Below are 23697 nucleotides of genomic sequence, written 5' to 3' on the forward strand. Positions count from 1 at the left end.
CCAAGAGGGGCAAAGCTCCGTCGATGGGGACAAGGCACAGCGAGTGGCTCAGCACAGCACCCTTGGTCAGCAGCACTGCCCAGCCCCTTCCAGCTGTGGACAGATGCAAGAAAGGGGGCAAAACGGGTTAGAAGAAAGGAAAAGCGTGTTATTTTTGCCAGCTTGGGTGGGACCTGCCCCCCGTCTGACACCCACACTGTGCCCACAGTTGGGCCAAGATCCTGCCATGCCTGAGCCACCTGGGTGCCCCAGCAAGAGTGGGTGCATCCCTCGGGCACCCATGGCTCTGCCTGGCACCAGCACCTGCCCAGCTGGAAACTCCCCCCGCGGCCAGGCACACCTTACCGGTGAAGCCAAAGGGAGACATGCCTTTTGCCACTGGGAAGACCGCATCGGCAGCACGTGTCCCTGCATCCCTCCTGCCCCTTGTCTTAATTCCTGCATGATCTCTTACCCCTTCAGCTCACCGAGCTGTGCCAAAGGCTGGTAGAAGCTCCAACTCGCCCAGTGGCTCGTTGCCAGTTGGCAGCTCACCCTCGGCAGGGGCTGTTCCCAGCAGAGCTGCCGGGGCCAAGCGTGGCTCGCCGGCTTCCCCACGCAGGGCCGTGAGCCGGGGTTTTTCCCATTAAAAGGCTGCACACAGGTATTGGCTGAGCTTTCCCACATGGTGCAGATGGCTGGGCCAGGCTGGCAGGAGACAACTCACGGAGCCAGGAGCTGCTGGCTGTGCTGGCCAGGTTCCTGGTGTGACTTGGTGATCGATGGCTGGGGCATCGTTCAGGGAAACGCAGCCAATTTCCTTCCTTTTTTTTTTTTTTTTTTTTTTTTTTCCCATTGCAATGCTGGTGCTGGTGGGAGACCTTCACACCAGCATGTTGGAGGGTTGGCAGCTCGCGGGCATCTGTCCTGTGCTGGTCAATGTTAAAACCCCCATAATTAAGGAATAAAAGCAAAACCCAGGGGATTTTGGAGGTGCAACCTTTCCATGCCCACTTTGCAAACTGCTGGGCTGCCAAAGCAAAGCCTGGAGGTGGGCACTGCCCCAGGACCCCCACCCTGGGGCACCCCTGGGATGAAGCCATACCAGGAAGGGCTTTGCAAATCCCCATGGGGCTGTGGCTGCAATGGGGGCAGCAGGACACCGAAGTGTCCTTGTGCCACCCCCAGCGCCTCCCCCTGAAGGCAGTGTTGGAAAGTGAAGGGCTGGGTTTGGTGGAGCCCCTGGCACAGGCTAAGGTCCTTGCAGGGAGCAGGGACCCCTGGGGAGGGTCCTTGCCCATGGCCCCTTTGACATCCCCATCCCCGTCGCTCCCCTGGTGCTCGCCGTGGCAGCGCAGCATTTCCACCTTCTGCATCTCGTTTATGTTTTCCTGCCTTAATGGGAACAGACTTTGGGGGGGGGGGGGGGAGCGAGGTAAATATTTTTCCGCTTCCACTCCGAGCTGGAAAAGCCTGCGAGGCCCATCTCCAGGGAGACTCTGTAAATAAGGCGGAGGGGGAGGACGGGGGGGCTGCTCCATATGCTGCACCAGCTTTCGGCCCTGGCTTGCCATCAGATGTCTAACACAACAGGAAGCAATAAAACAGTTATTACCAGCCGGCACCTTCCAGCACGGCCACGCGGAGGATCCTGCTTTGCTTTTGCCCTCCTTGCCCCACACCCGGCTTCATAACCCCGCTCCCCTATTAACAGGGTTCTCAGGGCTCCCATAGCATCATAGGGGCTCGCAGCAGTGATGCCCAGCTCTGCTGCGACACGGCACGGTGCCACCCCACTGCTGCCATTTCAGCATCGAGACAACCCCGCTGTGACTCCCACGTGCCCCCATGTCCCTCCACCGGCTGCCGTCACCTCTTGCACTGCACCGGCTGTCCCAGCCGGGGGTGGCCATGTGGGAAGAGCATCATGACCAACGCACCGTGGCCGAGGGAGTGCCCAGCAGTCAAACCCTGCTCGGGATTTTAAAATGAGCTGCCTAAACCCAGCAGCCCTGGCTGCTCCATCTATTCGGAAAGAAATGAGAGGGATGATGGCTCATCGCTCATAAAGCCGTGCTGTCCGCCCTGCGCCATGCAGGGGGCCATGTGCCCTTGGCCGATAATTCCTGCCGAGTGGCCGTAACTCCCGGCTGAACCAGAGCATGTCTTCCAGACAGATGTTCAGCCTTGATTTAAAGGCATCAGGCGGTGGAAAGCCACCACCATTTCCCTGCCTGCTTACAGAGGATAATTAGAGCCGCTCTTCCAAAAATAAATACCAATCGATCCCTATGGCCAGGCTGGTCAGGCTCCTGCCTCCAGATAGGCAAACCCATTATATCTTATTTTCTATCTGGGCTGCCTCCATGCACTGACCCAGTGCGACGGACCCTGTGAGCTCCCAGTCCAGCGATCTGTTTATCTGCTGCATTTACCGGGTACACCCTGAACTTAAAATAACCCACAGCACCGGGCGCGTTTCTCCCGGCGCTGGCTCTGCGTGTGTTTGTGTTTGCAAAGCTCCTTTCCTGCTGGCGGGGGAGTCTCACTCGCATCCTGCGCGCCAGGCGCTGGCTCCGCTTCATTCAGCTCCGCTCAGACCCTATCGATCTCGCTTTTCCATTTGCACAGCAGGAGCAAACACGTTTGCTGCCTGCTTGTTACTGGCTCCGGAGACCCGTTGCCAGCAGGATCCGGACTGGAGGGATGAGGTGCCTGGCCGGAGGCTTTTTGAAAAAAATGATATTATTTTTTCTTCTAGCAGCCCAATAACTGCTGCTGTGGCTTGAGCTGCAAACACCGCCCATGGCCCCGCTCCTCCATGCGCTAACTGGGCTGCCGGGGCGTTCAGCATCCCCTGCACGGGGGGCATGGTGTGGGGCTGGGGCTGTGCTGGGCCCCCTGCCCAGGGCGCAGATGGGGTGTGCGCCGCAGCCGAGGATCAGGCCAGATCGGCCGCATCCTGGCAGTGATTTCTCTCCTGTCTCCTCTGCCTGCGGCAAAAACTGAACTTGTGACCCAGATGTGAGCAGCCTGTTATCTCATTAGCCAGCCGGGCTTCCCCAGGAGCCTTTTACTACTATATAACCCACCATCACCCCCCGAAATTCAGCCTGGGTCTCAGATGGGATGGAAGATTTGCAGGTTAAATGGATATAAAAAGCACAGGTTTTCCCGTAATTATTTTTCTGAATATCTGTCAATACTAATTAAAATTGTTTCCCATAATCAAATTTAAAACAGCGAGGGAGAGCAAGGGGTCGCAGAAATCCTTTTCTTTCAAGTCACTCAGGGATAAAATGGGTTTTCAAATCAAATTAGCAAAAAATCCCTCCCCATCTCCCCTCCCTGCCTCTTAAAAGAGGCAGGAGCCCAGCAAGGACCAGGCTGCCGGTGCTTTGGGGCTGCCCTCCGAACCTGGCTGAAAGCAGGGCTCAGGGGGTGCTGGGGCTCAGGGTGGGTGCCCGACTCTATGGCTGTGTGTCTATAGGGCTGCAGGTCTATAGGCACATGCGTATGTAGCGGTGTGGGTCTATAGGTGTGCCCAGGGAGCTGCAGGGAAGCTGCTCGAGCACAGCAGCGGGGAGATGCGATGCAATACCTGCCCCCACGCTGTGCATGAAGGAGCGCCAAGGCCCGCGCAGAGATGTCGGTGCATCCACCGCTGGCTGCTGCCATCGCGCTGCTGCCACGGTTGGACACCTCGTCCCTTCTCGTGCTGAATCAGCCCCAGCCTGCGCACGTGCTGCGGGGGCCACCACTGCCGCCGGGGGCTCCTGCACATGGGGCACGGCATTCCGGAACGGTGCGGGGGATGCCGCCCTGTCACTGTTTCTCTCCTCGCCCAACCTTAAGGAGAACCGAGGGTGTCCCCAAAAGGTCGCCCAGCGCGGCCGGTGACACCTGAGAAACCGGCAGTGGGCCAGGCAGGGTGCGGTGTGGCACCCCGACCCCCGCACACCCCGGGACAGCGAGGACAGCCCTGCTCCTGCTCCCCGTCGGGCACGGGGCCGCTTCTCCTGCCCATGGCAAAGCCCCTAACTGTAGCTCTTGCCTGAGTCTGGGGCTCCTGCTTCCTTTAATTGACCCCCCACTTTAATTTTTGGAGTGGAAGGGGGTCTGGGCACTGGGTTGCCAGCAACGCTTTGCTGTGTCCTGCCTTGCCGAACTTGGCCAGAGGTGCCACGAGGTGCTGGGGGCCACAGGAGACATCTCCCCGTGCCCAGCCACCGAAGGACAGCCCTAGGGCATCTTCCTAGCCACCAAAATTGCAAATTTTTGTTTGGTGCTACGCACAAGCATCTTGCTGGCTGTTCGAGCCCGCGCTGCTCTGCCCGGAGGGACGAGGCTCCCCCCAGAGCCCTGCAGCCCCCCAGCTCTGCCCCAGCCCTTTGCCTCCAGCACGTCTCTAGAAAGCGGCTCCGAAAACTTGGCCGAGGTGCCGGGCAGCCGCGGGCAGTCAGTGACCCCAGAGCCCTCCCTGGTTTGGGCTTTCCCTGCCTCCGGTCAGAGGGTTTTGGCAGCCGGAGCTGGACGCTCGGGAGCAGCAGTTGTCTGCTGTCTGGGACACCCAGGCGTCCCCTTGCTGCCCTAACGTCGCCGGGGCTGGGATAAGCATTACCCCGAGTGCTGCTGGTGCTCACTGCGATGCCGGGGTGTGCGCAGCCCCTCGCCGGTTGGCCGGTGCTGGGGGACGGTGAGGAGATGCAGGTCCGTGCCACAGCCGTAGGAGTTACTGGAAGCCGCAAAACAGTGAGATTAGAAAACAGCCCCCTACATCTAACCCCTGCCCTTCTCAGGGGTGATTTGGGGACAAAGCAGCACAGTTGTAATTTTTATTTTGCATGGAAGGAGGTGACAGCTCTGCCCGAGGGACAAAACCTGGCAGCTCCAGGACCAGCAAGACCTGCGCATCCCCAGGGGCTGCAAAACCCCCACCCCAGCCCTCTGCCCTCCGGCCCCTTGCAGTGGGGGGGGGGTGTCTTGGCTCTCCCCAGCCCCCTGGCACCTGCTGGGCTCGGCTGAAGGAAGCTGGGGCTAAACCCCAGGGTCAGAGCCCACAAAGCAGCCCAGCCCTGCCAGCCAGGGGTGCCGGGGTCCCCTGGGGCTGGAGTAACAAGGAAACAGGGAGATGAAAAAGCAGGGGATCATGATCAGCTCCCCCCAAATTAGCCAGGGGATAGACAGAACAGTTCCGGGCTTGGAGGCTGCCTGGGCTCAAGCCCCTCTGCTCCCGTGGTCCCTCCTGTGCTGGGAGCGTTTCCCCTGGCCCATGGGATGCCAGCGCTCACAGGGAGCCAGGACAACGGCTCCAGCACACAGGGACAGAGGTCCTGCCTTTCCCGGCGCTGCGAGACATCACTGCCTGTAGCTGCTGTAATGGGTTTCTAAAATTAGCTGCACACACTGCCCTTGGACTCCAGCAGGACATTTCTCAGTTGTTTAATATCAAAAGTGAAAAAAAAAAAAAAAGCAAAGCACAAAAGCAACCCAGCCAATGCATGTCTAAGTTTATTTTATCGCTTGTCCTGCAGAACTCAACATCTATTTTAAGTCATTTATGAAGAGTACAAGTGTGAATAGCTGCAGAAGTTTTGCAATTCCAAGAACACCACATACAGCTTCTAAAAAAAGCAAATTTAACCTTCCCAACAAAGCCTCAACAAGCGTCCCAGATCACGTTTCCGAGCTACTGATTTCGGACAGCAAAAGCTCATCTCCTCCACATCTGAAGTTGATTAGTTTATGAAGAGGTCCCCGGCATACGGCAGCATCCCCCCCCTTGCTGGCATCTCGCCCCGCGTGTGTCTCCTTTCCGGACAGGCTCAGTTTACCCCAAGCCAAGTGGGACAGGTGCAGGTCGGTCCCTCAGGCTTTATCCTTCCCCTCAGTTTACGAGTATTTTACATTTTGCCGCGGGCCACAGCTCCTATAAATAAACCTGGGCTGCCTGTGGCAGATGTGAAGCCTATCGCTGCCTGCATGCTCCATTAGAGGCCCCGGCTTCCCAGCAGCGTGAATGTGAATAGATCTGAATCTGCAATGAAATATTAATTGGAAGCAACACTATTCTCCTTTCTTTGGAGGGGAATTTTAATTGAGGACCACGCTAACAAGCTAATATCTTCCTGCACCATGTGGTCGCAGTGAGCTGAGGCAGGAATTGGGGGTGCTGGGATCTGCCCTTTTTAATCAGAGCCTCTCCTATCACCTCTGTCTCCCCCAATCAACCCAAATTAGCATCCCACCGTTCATTGCCCAGCAAACCCGTCAGCGGCAATTGCTTGATTCGACTTGTGGTTTCCTACAAGGGTCAGAGGTTGAGCAGATCAGCTACAGGACAAGTAAAGCCCCATACGAGGCAGGTACCACCTGGGATTAGGTGAAACCGGTGCACCCAGAAGGGCAACCAAAGCTCAGCAGAAACATCTCAGCCAGGAGAGTCTGGAGCATCCCTGTGAGATCCATCCTGACCTGCAACACTTCCCTTCATGCCCCTTAAGTCCTAACTAGCTGGGCTGTTTTCAAGCCAAGGGCTCCAGCTCGTTACTGGAGATGCAGAAGAGCATCTGTGGTACCCAGCAGTGCAGTGAGAGATGCTGCTGAAGGTCCCAGGTCACCCACCCTTCAGGGGAAGCACAGGGCTGAGCAGCCGCTTCACTTGACTCAAGAGGCAGCGAGAGCAACCCCATCTTCGGGGATGACTGATTGTTACCTGCTGCTGCCTCGCTTGCTCTGTCAGAGCCCGGCAGGACTGCTTGCCTTCTGATAATTCAGCAAACCGGAGCAAAATAGGAATTTTCAAATATCACGATGCTTGAAAATGTAAGTTCAGGAGATTGGGTTTTCCCCCTGTTCTTGGCTAAATTTAGTCCACCCAGTGTTGCACTGGACTTGGAACAGGATGGAAAGAGATTGCATCCGAGAGAAGTACCTCTTATCCTGCTTTTTCCGTGTATTTTGGTAAAGACTGAACTCTCTGGGACATCAGGACACGGACACTGCTGCAGCCTCCTCTGGGGAGGGAGGGAGGGCTGGAACACCGTGTCCTGCAAAACGACTCTCTGTTAGTTGAGGCTTCTGATTTCCAAGGGTGGGAGCGGGGAGGGGTGGGGGTGAGGGGTGATAACTGCCTCCATCCTACAAAGCAGAAAGCAAAGCTATAGTGAAGCAGCTGGCAGGGCATGAAGGGACAGAGGGACAGATCCTGCGGTGGGATGGAAGGGGAGCCGGTGCCAGTGGGGCTGCATCCAGCCGTCACTGCCACATGTCGCCCGTGTCCCCGTTCTCGTGGAACTTGTGGACGTGGTCGGCGTACCTGGGGAAAGAGCACAGGCACATTAATTTGCAGCAAGGTCTAAAGCGCTTTGATGGCTGAGCTGGATCCGCGCTGTTTCTGAGCGCTGGCTGCCATCGTTACCCCACGCTTTCCTCCAGCCACAGGCAGCAGCGCCTGGGAGCTGCTCAGGGCAGCGGAGTCAAGGCATGGGCCTGATCCTGGCTCATGCCTGGCTTTAGCAGGCTTCCTTGCCGGGCAAGAACTGCTCACGGGAAGGGATTTGGAAAACACCTGACTGAAGACAGGCAGTTGCCCTGCCCCATGCGTTTTTTCTCCCTCCCATCCTCACCGGATTAAGGGTTTAAAACCCAAATAACCCCCCTCATTTTCCAGGACAGAGGTGCACCGAGCAGTGCCCAAAAATCTGCTGCAAACCGCCACGCTCTGCCCACCAAACCCAGGCAGACGATGCTCCCGACCCCCGGGGCCAGGCTGCCCCAGCGCGCCCTCACACCCACTTCTTAGCGCAGTAGGCAGCACAGTCCCTCCCCACGCTCTCGCTCCAGGCCGTTTTGTAGAGCACCTGCAAAGTATGAAATACAGTCAGCCCTGCTTTCACCTGCCCATCTCTGCCTGCCCTCACTGCCTGTGTCACCGCTGGGCCGTCCCGTGTCCCTGCCACCCCATCCCCGCCGCCACCAGCAAAGTCTCTGCCGCAGCATCTTGCAAGTGCCTTTGTTTTTTGTGCGTCAAGCAGAGACCGAAAGCGATGCTCTGGGTAAAGCTGGGTTTGCAGCCTTGGATCACCAGCACGGAGAAACCCAGCCTGTGCTTCAGGGGGCTGCCCTGGGGACGGTCAGGGTGACCTTTTCCAGTGGGTTATTTTTCTGGGGCAGCGCTGCGGTGGTTTGGGGTAAGGTGGGTGCCCACCAGGCTGCGCAGGGATGGAGATGTGGGTTTGGAACAGGCTGAAGGAAGGTCACTGCTTGGTTTGGTTCCCTTTTCCCTTCATGCCACCAGGTTTCCATGTGGTCCTGTGGTCCAAGGAGGCAGGGAGGCAGCGGTGGGTTTTGGGAAGAGGGTGCATTCAAGCCCTGGAGTCCTGTAAGCTGTTGTTATCACCAGGGCAATACTCTTAACTCCACAAACACCCATCAGCTGGCCTCCAAATTAGGGTTAGGTTGAAATTACAACAGGCAGAAGGCAGCGGTCACGAAGGGGTGAAGGCTGTGCTGTCTCCTGGGATTAGCGGCAAAGATGTTGCCCCCACCATGGGGATGGAGCCGGGTGTTTGTCCGTTCCCCCCTTGGACACGGTGCGTGCCCAGCCCAGGCAGCACTGGGTGCTGGATTTCAGGCCCTTTTGTGTCTAGATGAAATAAGATCATTCCAGCTATGTAATATTTATTAATTTTACTTTTTTTTTAGGTTAGAGCTTTAAAGTTTAATGATGTTTAACTTTTTATTTTCTTCGCTCCTTTCCTCACCAAAATAACACAAAGTCAGTTTTACTTTGAGATCAGGATAGAAATATTGTTCTGAATTGTCTTTCATCTTGTTTCATCATTTAATTATTGATGATTTGCTTGTTTTGTTGTTTTTTTTTTCCCTGAAGTGATAGATAAACTCCCAGAAAGCACGCAAGGATACAGGAGGAGTTTGTACCACAACTGACTCCCAGGGCATTTGAGCTGGCTCAAGCCTCTGTTCCTAACCAGACCTCCACTTCTTTACTTCCAACCCTCATGTGCAGTTGTGGAAATTTGAAAACTAGAGAAAAACAGAGCCACAGGGCAAGTAAGAAACATGGGCAGAACCAGAGCTCATCACCTGGAGAGGCAGCAAATGCTCCACCGTGCAGGAGGTTAAGGGATGTACCCAGAAATAGGGAGGTGGAATGCACACGATCTAGAAGCTGGCATTGTGGAGATGTATTTTATTCCTAAAATTGCTTACGGTATGAGCTTCATAATAATGAATCAAAATTTTGCTGCCTGATGAGCGGAGCGCTTGCTTACCTGTGTGCAGGGATGGCGAACCAGACCTGCACGCAAATGTGCTAAACCCTGTGTGAGCTCCCAGCACGGTGGCACCAGGGCCCCACGGCTGTTTCCAGGCATGCCATGAAGACACAGATGGCTTCCAGGTCTTGCCCTTGGGCAAGCCTGTGCCCACGTGAAGGTGGCCATTCCCACCCTTTGAAGCCCAGGGGGATATTCGCTGGCATGTACGTGTCCCTGCTGAGCCATGCTGCACCGTGCCTCCAGAGCCAGTGATACATCAGCTGTAACGCACTCACTTGGGGCAATATCTTCAAAAAGCAAAAATTCCCCCTGGAGGGGATGCTTGCTGCCATTTTATTGGGGTGCCCACCCCCCCACGGCCCGTGTACTTACCAGGAAGACGAGGCAATGCAGGAACAGGGTGTAGAAGAAGGCAACAGTGCGAGCTGTCTTATTGGACAGGATGAGCCGCCCCTGCAGCAAGAGCAGAATGGAAAAAACCCATTTTAATGTGGGTCAGTGGAAACCAGCCGTCCCCGTGCACAGGCTCGGAGAGACCCCGGCCAAGACCGGGGCCCTGTTTCTGCTAGACCCTACATAAACATATAGGCAAGGAGAGATGCTTTGCCACCAATCCGTGCCCACCTCTGAGCGGCCGCTTTCCCTCAAGTGGCTGCCACAAGTGCCTGTACTCTCAGCCCAAAATTGCCCAAATCGAGGTGAATTCAGGGCTGTGAACAGTGGTATTTCCCCCCAAAAAACTCTCTCGGGGGGTCATATTCGTCCACCTTTACCCCAGCTTTCTCCACCTGCTCTACCTGCTCCCGTGGCACCAGCCCTGACTCAGTGCTTGCCTGCAGCTCAGCGTCGCTCTGGAGAGAAACCCCGGCAGTAATTAAGTCTCTCGTATTTTTAATTCATGAGCTCAAAGAACTTGCGACTTGCAGCATCCCCTCGCCGCCTCCTTGGCAGGGCAGCTGAGCAAACGCTGTGCTGCTATTCCCGAAGGCTGGCCCCGGTGCGCAGCCCTGCCTGCACCCCAGCTCTGGTGCGGGACCCCAGGAGTGACTTCAGAGGGCGATTTTGTAGCCAGACCCACAGCGATGGGGCAGCTTCTCCAGTGCCCTGGCACATTTTAGGGGTGACTGCTCTGCACCCTGGGGTTTGTACGTTCCTCCAGCCCCTGGCATCCCTGCGAACCTCCAGCCAGCTCAGCCTACAGCCAACACGGTCCCGTGCCGTGGCTCTGGACCCACTGGCAGCAAAGAGCCGATAAAGTGGGATTAAAGGCTTGGTACAGCGTGGAGCCCCCAGCTCTGGCAGCGGCGAGGCTTTGTGCTGGCTGAGAGCCGTGCACACCCTCTGCCAGGCTGCACTGGTGGCTGAGCACCTTAGAAAATGTGAGCTCTCATGGCTGCTGGTCACTGCTGGGCTAGGATTTTAGGGGAGCTGTGTGCCAGACCACTAGCTGCTCTCCCCGCTAACAGGCTGGTGTGGTCCGGGCAGATCCCTGGGGTCCCACAGCTTGTCCTGCTGCCCTTCCTACTTGTCACTGTTAGGGAAGGACTTCACCCCCCCTTGCTCAGCCATGAGTACAGCTCTCGGGCATGTATGTGCTGCCTCCTTCTGTGGCCGGTCCCCAGCACGGCTGCCACGAGGTAGAGGAGCATCAGTGGCCCTTGGGAAGGCACACAGCACTGCCAGGGCTAAAGCAAAGCAAAGTCCCAGAGTAGGGACTGCCAGGTGGACATTGCTCTGGGGGATTTTGGAGAGCAACCAGAAATGTGGACATTCCTTGGGTATCTTCGAAACCTCACTAAACCTGGTCTACAGGTCTACCCATTGGTTTACCCTCCACCTTTGCCAGCCTGCAGAGATGTCCAAGCTCTCCAGGGTCTAGAAACCCTGCGGGGCCGGGCAGGGTCATGCTCCAGCCCCTCGTTTTGGAGAGGCCACCACACAGCAGCCGGACTCTGGTGATGTCCGAGCTCTTCTGGCCCACGGCACTGGGGTCCCAACGGGAAAACCTTCGTGTCCACCCCTTCAAAAGAGCCAGTCAGGAGTAACCACAGCCTAGAAAAGCAGCTTTACGAAGGACAGATCCTACCTTCCTACACAGCAACTTTTTATTCCCGCTGTAAAAGCTAGGGATTCATTATGGACATAAGCACATTCCCCAACCACCACGCGGGCTTTCCGAAGCTGGCATTAAAACCCACAGATCTCCCACCAAAGCAATCCTGGGCTGAAATCTTCTTTGCTATTCATGGCCACAGCGGAGGCTGCTGTAACAAACAAGATTATGTTCTTAAATATTCCCAAGGAATAACTCCCCTAAGTCAGTTTTTTTGTAAATGCCTTTCATTAATTCTCCGTGGTGCTGGCACGCCACCCAATCCATATTCATGTTGGCATTTGCTTGGTTTTTATGCAAATGACAACTTTGCCTTTATTACAAGATATTTCTGCATTCCGTGGCTGTTGTAGACCAGCGGTCCCACATTAACCTCTGTTGCGCTAGATAGCCGGGGGTTAACTCAGCCCAAACCTGCTCCTGCTCCTGCTGCTAATGTCACAAATTCAAACAGAAGTCAGAGCTTCTCAATAATCACATTTTTAGCTCAAAAAGTAGCATTCAATCCTAAGAGACGGCAGCCAAAACCCGCGGTGGCAGCAGCAGCCCACCCGCTCGCCACGGCTCAGGTGAGGACCCTCTGCTGCTGTAGACATCGGCAGCTCCCCAGTATTTTCCCTGATGCTTTTTTGGAAGGAAGAACCAGAGCACCAAGGGTCAGGGCTTGGGAAGAGGTTTTCCTGGAAAACGTGATAAGGAACCACTGTGTGCCTGAGGATGCTGGGCTGTGTGAGGCAGAGCATCGCCCAGGAGCACGGGACCCTCTGCAGCCTGTCACACACCCACTCCCCAGCTGTGCAGGCTGCTGGGGCTCTCCGGGTGAGTCTCCTGTGAGGAGCCAGGCTGAGCTGACCCAAACTGCATGCTGTGTGCAACCTGGCTTCACCCCCAGGCCAGCCCTGGGCTGGGGTGCAGTGCTGAGCCCCCCAGCCCTGTACAAATGAGAGGAGAGATGCTTCCCGCAGCCCTTCGCATCCCACTCCCAGCATTGCCCCGGGAAGCTGTGGGCACGGCCTGGGGGACACAGTGGTTCATGGCAATGCTCTGAGACACACGCTGTCCCCGAGCTCCTGGGTCACACCCTGACACCGCAGTGGCCTGGGCTGTGGCATTGCTGGCTGGGTCACCCGCTCTGGCCAGGACCCCCTGGGAACACTGTGGGAGGGAGTCGGGGAATGGGGAAGGAAAAAGCAAGGGTGGAAAGTGGTTTCTCCTAAGCCAAGCCCCAGTACGGCCCCAGCATGGTCTGCCCCTCTGCCCGGGGGAGCAGGGATGGGGTCTGCCCCGCACCCGGGGCCAAGCCCAGCAGCAGCATCCCCTGCGTGGGCACTGGGCTACAATCCTCTTGCCACCCACTCGGCATGGCGGGGGCAGCCCACTCACCATGCTCAGCGTGGCTTTATCCCAGGGACTGAGGCTCAGGTACTTGCGCTGGCGTTCCTGCAAGTAAATGGTACAAGAAGCTGATTTTGAGGCTCAGAGGGCTGATTTGGGGTTTGCAAATCAGGGAAGGAGCTCTGTGCCCTCAGATGCTCCCACTCCCCCACGCACACAGCCACAGGAGACATCGTGTGGGCAGAATGACTTTTTCTTTTAATTTTTTAAAGCAAATGGCATTTGAGTGCGCTTTGTTTTCTAGAGTGCTGTCCTCTGGATTTCATCCAGGCAATGAAATAATCTCCCTGAGAGGTTTCATTTTCTGGCTGCTCCTTCCCTTCAACACACCTGGTCCACCTTGCTGCGAGCAAAACCAGAACTGAGCAAAACGACCTGCTCGGTGCCCGCGGCGTGTGGCAAAGGCTTTTTTGCTTCCTGAGCTGGGCAAAGCCGTGCTCGGATGCCGAAGCAGTGCCGGCAGAGTCCCAGCCCGGCTGCAGAAGGTAGCGATCCCACGGCAGAAAGAGGGGCTGATGCACAGGGAGGGTGCTGGGGGCTTTTTGTACCTTCCTGCTGAAGGAGGAGAAGGGGTCCAGGCGCTCTTCGTACTGGGAGGAGTAGCGCTGCTCCGTGTCGTCCCTGCTGCCGCCCTGTGGGAGCAAAGGCAGGGTGAGACCCAGCGGGTGCTCGTGGAGCTGCCTGCAGCTATCCTGCCTGCTGCAAGCGGTGTACGGACACCCAGCACAGGGCCAGAGCCCCACCCCACCCCCCGTGCCCCTGAGCTCCTCATTTGGAAGAATTGACCCCCAAAGCGTGGAGCAGCACAGCCCAGAGCTCCCCCACAGGACCGGCAGCATCTGTCCCCTTCACAAAGGAGCATCACAACGGGACCATTTAACAAATTCCTTTCGTCCATGGGGACTCCACCTGTGTCTCCCTATTTTTCACCATTTCCATGAAATAATGGTCACCTGTGTCACCCCAGAGTGCTCACCTGGAACCGCTGGGGCTAGTGCAAACCCCACTCTGAATTCCTTTGCTGCTGGGCCAGCGGGTAGGAGGGACAAGGTGGTTTAGGGGGAGGAAATCGTTGTTTAATACAGCTGTTATGAGCTGGGCAAAGGACAAGGAAAATGAAAACTCCTTGACAGAAGTGAAAGATTTAGGTCGGCTCAGACAGGCTGGGTTTTAAACTTCTCCTGGGACAGAGGTTCCCCTTGCCCAGCCTCAGAGGAGGAACGGCAGCAGCAAGCCCCGAGGATGCTCCTGCAGCCTGCGCATCCCTGCTCCTCGTTCTGCTGACGCTACCTCTGCAGGTCATGAGAACTGCAGATTCCACACCGTTCCTACCCAAAACCAGCCTGGAAACGACACCACATGTCGAGGCATGGTCACAGTCTGGCACGAGCCCTGGCTCCCAGCTCCCCGGGCTGCACGTCCCTGCTCAGGGGCTCTGGTGCTAGCCCATCTCTCCCCCAGCACCGTGCCTTCTCCAGCACCGTGACGCTGACATTTACCAAGGTCTTTTTGGACCTGCTGCTGCTTGTCCTGCCTGGCATAACACGATGGCCGGTGGCTCTTTCACCACGGGTAAACCCCGCTGCACGCAGACCTTTAGCAAATATGCCCTTACGCGCCGCAATACGATCCACAGGTCACCATGCAGTTAGAAGCCAGCGATGAGACCAGCTCCCAATTTAGGGGCGATGAATTCACTATAGCCTGGCCTTATTGAATGATCTTTGATGATTATTTTTAACGTGTCACATGCCTGATTAGGTGGTGAATTATGCAATCCCCCGTGCTGCTGTGTCGAAGGCTTTTGCTCTTTAGATCATGTGAATGGCATTCAGGGGTTGCCTTGTGGCAGCAGATAAACATGGATATGATCTTCCACGGGAGAAACGGGCAAAAATGTCAGAGGGGCTGACCCAGCATCATCACTGAGACATAAATAAAAGAACCAAATAAGGTCCTTCACGGCTGTAGGAGTTTCCCATCCCCAAATGCTATTAAAATACCCATTGATAAAATGGCCTCAGTCCAGCCAGTGCAGAAAGGCAGCAGCTTTGGGGGAGGGTGGCAGGGCAGGCAGCAGGCACGGTGAGGAGCTGGCATTTGAACCAACGTCCCACCCCCTGTTATTGTCATTTTTGCATTTCCAAGGAAAGCTGGAGGTCACGGTAGCCCAGCTCTGACCAAGGAGGTGGTTGCAATCAAAAGCTCCCCGTGCAGCAGTCTGACACACTTGCAAACCCGCCAGGGATTCCCAGGGATGAAACCCCTGAGGGGCACAGCATGAACCGAGCAGGTTATAGCAAAGTCTGCCCCCCCTCCCCAGCCTCCTCTTGGCATTACTGGGATGACTGGGGTGGTTTTGGGCTGGTTTCTGCTCTGCTGGGGACAGGCCCTGGCTGCCCAGGGCAGCGGGAAGCTGAGCAGCTCGCTCTGCTTGCCACAAGAAATCCAGGGTGTTGGGGAAGGAGCACAGGTATGACAGGATGAATTATTTCTCAGGCTCTAACTGCAGGAATTTATTGCAGGTCCTGATTTAACCTCTTGTTGCCCAGTCGGGCAGGAGCACCCATGACTTGCCTGCTGGAGCATCACGCTGCCAGAGTGAGCATCCAAGGGGTCTGTAGCAGCCCTTTTGGGGTGGGAATCTGGGCTTCTGGCATCGAAGTTATCGGACGCCCTTCAGCACATTTAAAAATTACCCTCCCAGCAGTGAGGCTGGGCAGTGGCCCCCCTAGACAGAGCACTGCAGCCTTTTTCACCCCCGTTAGCTCCCATTTTCTAACTTTCATGCAAGGTGCATGTGGGTAATGTACAATTTCCCCATTGCTCCTGTACACCCAGGGTAATGGTCTGCGTTGGGGGTCGGTCTGTCCGTGTGAGCCCAGCCCACCACTCACCCGGCCGGGGTAGCTCTGCAGGAACTTGATCTTCTCGTAGAGCTTGATGTTGTCGGCTCTCAGGTTGTCCAGCTCGCTCTGCAGGGCATGCACCGTGTGCTGCATCATGCGGTTCTCCTGCATGTGGGGAGCAAGGGGGCTGTTAGCAGCGAGGCCGGGGGGAGTACAGGATCTAACCGGGTGTGAGGCAGAAGCGGGGGTTGAGTTGGTGCAACCAGCCAGGGTTCACTCCTCTCTCAGCTTTCAATCCCCCAGCTCTGAATTAAAATTGCTCCCAAATTAACATTGCCCCAGCTGCAACTGAACAGGGCCTCCAGTCTGGAACCATTAACGAACCTGATCCCACCGTGGTTGAAGAAGGGTTGGGGCAGCCAAGGGGGCTGGGGGTGGCTTTGTGCTGAGACTTGGCCACCACGGGACAATCCGTGCCCCTGAACTGGAGCACCACCGCTGGGCTGGGGGAGGCTTTGGTTCTGCTAACAGCAGAATATATTTTTTTCTTGCTTGCAGTGCCACTGCCTGCGTTGTGCTGCTAATGAACTCCCCGCGGGTCATTAAAGCAGCCAGCCCCAGACTGCAGCCCCTGCAGCCCCCGCCAGCCGCCCTCCCCACCCGACGTACCCCCTCCAGCTCCTGGTTCCTGGCCCGGAAGCGTTCCCTCTGGCTGGAGATGATGGAGAGGAGCGAGTCCACCTGGCCCTCGGGGAATGAGGTGCCAGGGGACGGCGGGTGACCTGCGGACAACACTTGGCATGAGAAATGACCTGGCAGATGCCCCCCACCCACTGCAGAGCGAGTGGGGCTTGCTCAAGGTGTCTCCTCCAACGCTGCGGGACCTCAGGGGCACCCAGGCAGATACACTCCTGTGCACAGCTATTCCAACACCGACTAGGTTTTATGCCTTTTTTTTGTTGTTTTGTTTAAATTTTGGGGGATTTGTGCTGGGAATGGAGAGGTTCACTCCCCAGGGAAAACCAACTGCATTATTTGGTGCAACCTGTTGCTGCCTTCCCATGACCCCAACCCTCCCAGCCCCTGCCAGACTCTTCCCCCCCTGTCATTTCTGCAGCAGCTGTAGCCCTAAGAAAAGACCCAGTGCCACCACTGTCCCCTCCATCCACATCCCCTTCCCCTCCTTGCACCACAGTCACCTCCATTTCATACTTTCTCCTCTTTCAGCCAGCCCAGCAAAGCAGGGGCTGCTCGCCTGCAGCCATCACCAGCTTGCTGTGCCTGGGAGCCCCACTTTGTGGGTGTCCCCCGTGGCTGCCCCCCATGACAGGGCTCTGCGGGTGCCTGGGGGGTGTGTGCTGTGGCCATCCCTCCTAACTCTGCATCTCTGGCAGTGGGAGGCATCCAGGACCAGGGAGAAATATGTCCCTGAGGCTGTGACTCAACGGGCTGCACAGAGGAGCTATTCATAGCGCAGGATGGGTGGCTGCAGGTTGTTTGGCTTGGTGGGACTGTTGCCGTGATACTGTTTATCGTGTGTTTTCAAACCCTTTCAAAACAAAAAACAACCCCCCCCCAAAAAAAAAAAAAAAAGGAGAGGAAGTGGGTTTTCATCCAGAGGAGCCAAGCATCATTATTTGATTCATTTTCTCCTGCAGACCTTGGTGCAGCAAGCCAATGTCAAGGAAATGTTCAGCTCGCTGGCTCTGGAGGGGGTTTGGTGGGGCAAGAGCAGGAGTTAAAGTGCAGGGTGTTTGGTTCAGCCTGGTTTCACCAGCTCGGCACAGAGCCGGGCCTGGCATGTACCCGCTGCACCATCCTGGGAGCAGCTGGAGGACTGGCAAACTCGGCACAGATGGAAACCCATCACCGGCCCCAGTGAAGGGCAAACGGAGCAGGTGATGTCTGTGCCTGCTTAGGAGCATCCTCATGCTGCCATCCCCGCCCATGGCACCAGGATGGCCCCGCCAGCACCTTGGCTCCCAGCACGGCTCCAGCTTCGCACCTGCCTCGCACCCACCGTAAAACAGCGCCGTGGCCTCCTTGATGGGCTCGGGGATCTTCTCCAGGCTGGGGATGGCCGCACCCTGGGCAGTGCAAGCAGAAGGGATTAAGCACTTCCCACACACCCAAAGTCACCTGGTCAAAGCAAACCCCTCCTGGATCTTGCTACCACCCCAGCACCCATAGCCTCGTGGGAAGCGTCGTACAAAACAGGCACTCCACAAGGATCGAGGCTGAGACAACAGGGAGAGGCTGGTGGTGTTCAACCCTCAGATCACATCCTTTTCCTGGGAAGGAGAAGGGCTGGATGGGCCCTGGATGTCACCACTGCCACTCCCTCCCACACCAGCACTGTCCCAGTGCATGGGCATGATGTGACCCTGTGCTACGTGAGTCATGAGAAAGAAAGAAAAAGGCAAAAAGAAAAAAAAAAAGGAAAGAAAATAAAAAAGAGGTGATAAAACAACTCCCATGCTTGCTGTTGACCCCCATCAGTGACAGTCAGCCCCCAGGGCCACGTTGAGTGGTCCCTGCCCACTGCTGGGAGCCAAGCGCCGTGGGTCGGGGTTACCTCTGCATCCGGGCGATGCGCGGCGGACAGGGCTTGGATGGTGCTGAGGTCGTGCTCCAGCTTGGCGATGAGCTCCTTTTGGCCAGCCAGCGTGGACACAGCCTCCGTCAGCTGGATCTGCAGCTCCGCACAGCGCACTGGAAAACAGAGCCAGGGCCATCACCCAGGGCTGGCCCAAACCCCCAGGTTTCACCAGGCGGACATGGAAAAGCTGAGCAACCCCCACCTGGAGCACCAAAGCCAAGTCAGAGCAGCAGCCTCCTTTTCTCCTTATTTCTGGGGGCAGCAGGAAGAACCGCGCTGCTCTGCTCCTGGTGAAAGGGAGCAGGGGTCCAGCCCACCTTGGTGATGCCTCAGGGTGGGCTGCCATCCCGATGCAGGACCCGTGCCATGTCCCAGTGCCACAGGCAATTGTGAGCAGGCAGCTGCTTGCACCCGTGCGGCTGCTTCAAGTGCATCAGCAAGGTATTTTTGGTGCTGCAGGGGGTACCTGGCAGCACCCTAGCCGGGCAGGGTGGGGGGACCTGGGGGGGAATGAGGGGAGCTGAGCCCACAAACTGATTCCCAGGCCTGGTCTGCCCAGAAAAGGGGTGATGGAGGCGGCTCTGGGCAGCACGTCCCCAGCTGTGGGCACTGGGACAGGCACGTGCGGGGCAGATGGCTGCTGTGGGTGTTGGAGTGGGGCGAAGGACATCTCCCAGGAGGGGCTCAGGTGGGACCAATCCTGCCCCCAGGTGCTGGGTGAGGCTGTGCAGCCTCCAGCATCCCCTCTCGGCCAATTTTCAACAAACGAGCCCTCTTTCCAGTTGCTTCCCCCCCCCCCCCGAGTAAAACCCACGCCCTAAACCACAACAGGCGCTCGCTGGAATGCTCCAGGAGCAAAACAAAAGCCTCTCGTTCCCCTCGTATAACCCCAGCCCAGATGTGAAGCAACGGAGAGACACGTCAGGGCCAAAACACAGCTCCAGCGAGAGGCACAGGACCAGCACCGCAGGGCAAGCTCCTTGCTCCATTTGCAAATCCACGCCGAAACACAGAGCATCAGCAAGCAGCAGCCCTGTCCTGCAGCACAGATCTGCTTTTTCACCTTTCTCCCTTGTTGCCAGCAATGCCTGGGCCTCTGCCTGGCTGAAAAACCTGCTCAGATCAAGGTTCAGACCCTGTGTTTTGCACCACCAGCCTCTCCGCCGCAGGGATGCAGGATACATCCCTCTGCGCCTGGATTTCCAGGTGGGTGAAAGCTCAGGTCTCAGCTGTTCCAGTCCCTCCCTGATAATTCCCGTTGTAATTATTCCCCTAAATTCCAGACGGCTGGAAGGCAAAAAAAATTCCTCATTTATCAACAGCCAGGGAGCAAGAAATGCGAAGGCTGCCTGGGAAGCAGCCGCGCTGGGGGAGAAGCGAGGACAGACTGTTGCACCCGCAGGGCCTCCTACCCTCTCTGAAGACTTCAGACGAGTGGTGCAACGGGTGCAGCTCAATTCCAGTCCTGCTGGGATGGGAGCTGCCCCGTGCACCCTGAAATTGGCTGCCATGGGGCGGGAGGGGGGGTTCTTACATGGGGCTGGATGCCCTGCAGAGTCTGGCTGGGAGGGTTGGGTTCAGAGCAGCAGCGATGGGGGCTCCAGTGAAGCCATGCCCAAAGCCAGCCCAGCTTTCCCGTGAAGCAGGAGCTTTGCCAAGGTGCAAATTTTCCCCATTTTTGTCAGAAATGCAATTCCAGTGTTATTGATAAGGGACCAAGCCTGCCTGCAGGGACAGGGAGGCAACACATGCTTCAGACGCGACATGTGGATTGATATTTCCCCCCCCCCCCCCGTCTATTTGCATTTTATAGGTCCCAAATCAAAGGCTGAGGAGCCACCAGGAGCAGTTGTGATAAAGGTGCAGTCCCACTGGAGGTCAGTGTTTCTCAAGAAATGGGGATCGCTGCCTGCTCCCGAAACATGGGTGGCCTGCTGCAAAATACTTGCATTAACAAGATTTGGAAAGAAGAAAACCTCTTCCCTACGGTTAATTATTTAATTGGCTATCTCTTTAAATTGCATTAAAATGTAATTGGGAAGCTATTACTAGCCAAACATGGGTTGTGGGGCCCAATTCTGCACAAGGCAGCCCTGAGCATCGTGCGAAGGGCCTGATGCTGCTGCTGGGAGCTGATGCTGGGAGCAGAGCAGAGGGCTGGCTGGGGCAGGACATGTCCCCCTGCCCCCCACCCTGCCCAAAAATCCTCTGCAGCACTGAGCTTTGGCACCCTGCTGAAGGAGACCTGAGCCTCGGATACCAGCTCCTGAGTTTCTCTCTTAAATTATTATTTTTTTTTGCTTTGAAGTTACATGGACCGAGCTTTTCAGTTTGGTTAGGAGAGAAGGGTCACTGCAGAAACACGGCTCCCAGTTTTACAGAAAGCTGCATCCTTCCTTCCCTTGGGTTTCTGCACCCTTCCTTCCCTTGGGTTTCTGCATCCTTCCTTCCCTTGGGTTTCACTGCCTCGGCACTGGCCAGGTTCCTACAAACCATCCATGAAAACAGAAAAGACTGGAACCGTGTCTAACACTGAAAGCAACCAAAGTGCACGGAGCTTCTCTCTCATCTCCCCTTCAGCATCTCCTGTCACAGTTGCTTTGTGGTGGGTTTGGTTTTTAATCATAATTTTCTTCTTTCAAAGGGGCAGTGGCCACCCACCAGCTCACTTCTCTACCAGCACCTCTTCACCTCCAGCAGTGGGGGGACGGCTCTCCCAGGAAGGCAGGTCAGTTCAAGCATTGAGATGGAGCAAAAGAAAATCTGCCTTTGTCTTCTCTTAAGCTTCTGTGCTGGAAGGCCCTTGCTCTGACCCCTCAGATGTGCAAATGCCTCAAAAGCTGCAGAAGACCGAGAGGTACAGCAGAAGATAATGGGACAAAGAAGGTGAAGCCCTGGGGAAACTGGGATTTGAAACCACGTATCTTTAGCCTCAAACTCTGTCATCCCTGACTTTTGAGGCAATGGAGAAACTGGGCCTGACATTGCCATCACCTTGGGAAGAAACTGGGCAACCAAACGCCGGCAGGGGCCACCTGCCTTGCCTGGTGCCACGCTCCAGTGCTGCTCGGCACAGGCTGGTCTGGTTTTTCCTTGTCTGATACATGAAAAACAAGAGGCTGAGACTGGAGTTTTACTGAAAAAGATCTTCTGCTTTCCTGGGAGTCCTTGGGAAGGTGGCAGAGCAGATGGGAGTGGGACTGTAGGGTTTTGCATGGGACACTAGTCAAGACCCCAGATAGCAGTTGGTTGGTTGGGTGAGCTCTCCTTGTTCAGGGTTTGCTTAATTCAAATTCCCCATGACGCTGATCCTAAATACCTGAGCTGGCCATCGGTCATGGAAAAATGTTTCCAGGCTCCCAGGAGTTTGGTGGAAACGACCTGTGACAAACCCAGGGCAAGGAGCAAGTCCCCAGCACAGCCACCGACCTCTGGCTGCCAACCCCTGAACTTGGGTTAGTACCCTACCACCACAACTCGATCCTCCTGGGGAATCCCGGGCTTGAAGAGAAGCACCTTTCAGGAAAACCATCAGCCACAAGCCTCTTCCCACACCCCTGATGTGCCCGACCAGATCTTCAAGTCTTTTCTGCATCATGGAGCATGTGGCCCGATGGAACGCGACGGGAGCAGGGAGGTGGATCAGGCCCTCTGCAAGGAACCAACCACTTTGCAAAAGACTGCTCATCCATCAGGAAGAATAATATTGGTAAGGCTCTTGAAAAACATCACATCTTGCCCCAAACTGAAGGAGAGATTAGGAAAAGCCCCTGCGCGCGGAGTGTGCTGTACGGAGGCCGTCTGTCCTGGGAAGTCTAACGGTACCTCCAAGCCGCTGCCTGAGGAGCACAGCCACAGGTGACATCGCCGTGGGATGAGTGTTTCTCCAAAAATGTGAAGTGTCTGTGCGGACAGGCCGTGTGGTGAGACACAAAGGTGTCTCACGCGGAGGGGAAACAAAACAGTCCTAACATGAGAATAAAATATTCAGCAGAATCTCACACTTCTTTCACGGCGGATAGCCCCATCAGTCTTGCGCTGCTCCAAAGCTGCAAGTTCAAATCCTTTTAGTGACTGTCAAGGGGAAAGAAGTCCCGGAGCCCCCAGCTCCCCAAGCATGTTCACAGGGAGCACCGAGCCCAGCAGATGCAGGGGCTCATCAGAAGCGCCTGTGAGCCAGCCAGCCCAGCGCCATCACAGAGCAACAGCAACTTTGACTCCTGTAACAAGCCCCAGCAACTGGACTCCCTTGGCAAATCATCCAAAATAAACAGCATCTGTTTTCACAGATGGAGAAAATTAAGACATACTAGCAACTTAGTTTGAAGTTATAAGGCCAGACATAAATAAATGAGAGGCAATCTTTCCATAAGATGGTGGCTTGATTACTGGGGATGCAGACAGATGAATAAATCACCTTGGGGTGAGATAGGCTGTAACTTGCTACACATCCATGAGACCGGAGTAACTGCTCATGTGCATCCTCTGAGCCTGAAGGAAATGAGAGGTAAGTGGAATTGCTGAAGGGATCTGCAGGGTAGGAGCACACACATGGGCAGTTACTGCAAATTAGCTGATGCTCTGCAAGTTCACACCCTGATTTGCCTGATGGTAACTTTTTAATCTCCCTCCATTACTGTCTGGCCTCCTTCAATTTACATAACTGTAAAATAATAAAACAAGCAGAGAGGTGATGTGGCACGCTAGGAGCTTTCTTTGAAAAACTATCCTCTCAGAAGTCAACTGAAGTGCATTGAAACCCACTACTTCAAAGGTTTTCAGTCTATTTTATTGACTGGAAGGAAGATGATGGTAAGATAACTAAAGCTGGGAGCACCTTGACATGAAGGCTGAGAAATCCAGGCACAGAGCTGGAGACTCATTCAACACAAACACTGAGTCTGAATGTGCCAGGACGAGGAATGGGAGCCAAAGGAAGAAGCAGAAAACCGAGTCTGCCACGGGCCCTTTGATTTTTCCAGCTCGTTCACCCTTCCCCATGTTGGGTCACTCCAGTTAATGACTGGGTTGCTGCGGACAGTTACTTAAAAGCTGCAATCATCGTTCTTCACCATGCAGGAATAAGTGCTAAGGCACTCGCTGGCATCTCCCTCCCGTGGGCCTTCTCAAACCAACAAAGTCTTACCTCCGGTCCTACCTGATGCCAGAGCGCCCAGGTTTATACATAAACTAAGACTCTTGAAATACTTGGCATTTACCTTTTAAGGAAGTCTGAAAAAGACAGTTCTGTTATTGCCCAAAGTCCTGCTCCCCTTCCAGGAGAATCAAAGGAGGTGACTTGACTCAGCGCTTTGTAGCTGGAGGAATGAGGGGGACATGGTCCATACGCTGCAGATTCAGTCCTGGATGAACCAGGTGATTTTCTCTGTCCTTTTCTTGGTCCACGAAGATGCCAAGGAAGAAAGATCTGAGCCAAAACCCTTCCCGCAACAGGAAGGC

The 23697-nt window shown here is 55.7% G+C and overlaps 1 protein-coding gene across 1 annotated transcript in view; it reads right to left on the reverse strand.

Moving 5' to 3' along the window:
- Positions 1–5472: 5472 nt before the first annotated feature.
- The window catches only part of CUX1 (cut like homeobox 1), a 281213-nt gene continuing 262988 nt past the window's right edge, over positions 5473–23697 (reverse strand). The window contains exons 15-23 of the mRNA XM_037375047.1: positions 18214–18350; positions 17659–17725; positions 16308–16420; positions 15687–15803; positions 13338–13421; positions 12778–12834; positions 9654–9734; positions 7777–7841; positions 5473–7297 (exon numbers count right to left, since the gene is read on the reverse strand). Of these exons, the coding sequence (XP_037230944.1) occupies positions 7237–7297; positions 7777–7841; positions 9654–9734; positions 12778–12834; positions 13338–13421; positions 15687–15803; positions 16308–16420; positions 17659–17725; positions 18214–18350 (782 nt within the window). The 3' untranslated portion in view covers positions 5473–7236. The remainder of the gene's footprint in view (positions 7298–7776; positions 7842–9653; positions 9735–12777; positions 12835–13337; positions 13422–15686; positions 15804–16307; positions 16421–17658; positions 17726–18213; positions 18351–23697) is intronic.

The sequence above is a fragment of the Falco rusticolus genome, chromosome 1 (assembly GCF_015220075.1).
Source record: "Falco rusticolus isolate bFalRus1 chromosome 1, bFalRus1.pri, whole genome shotgun sequence".
NCBI lineage: Eukaryota > Metazoa > Chordata > Aves > Falconiformes > Falconidae > Falco > Falco rusticolus.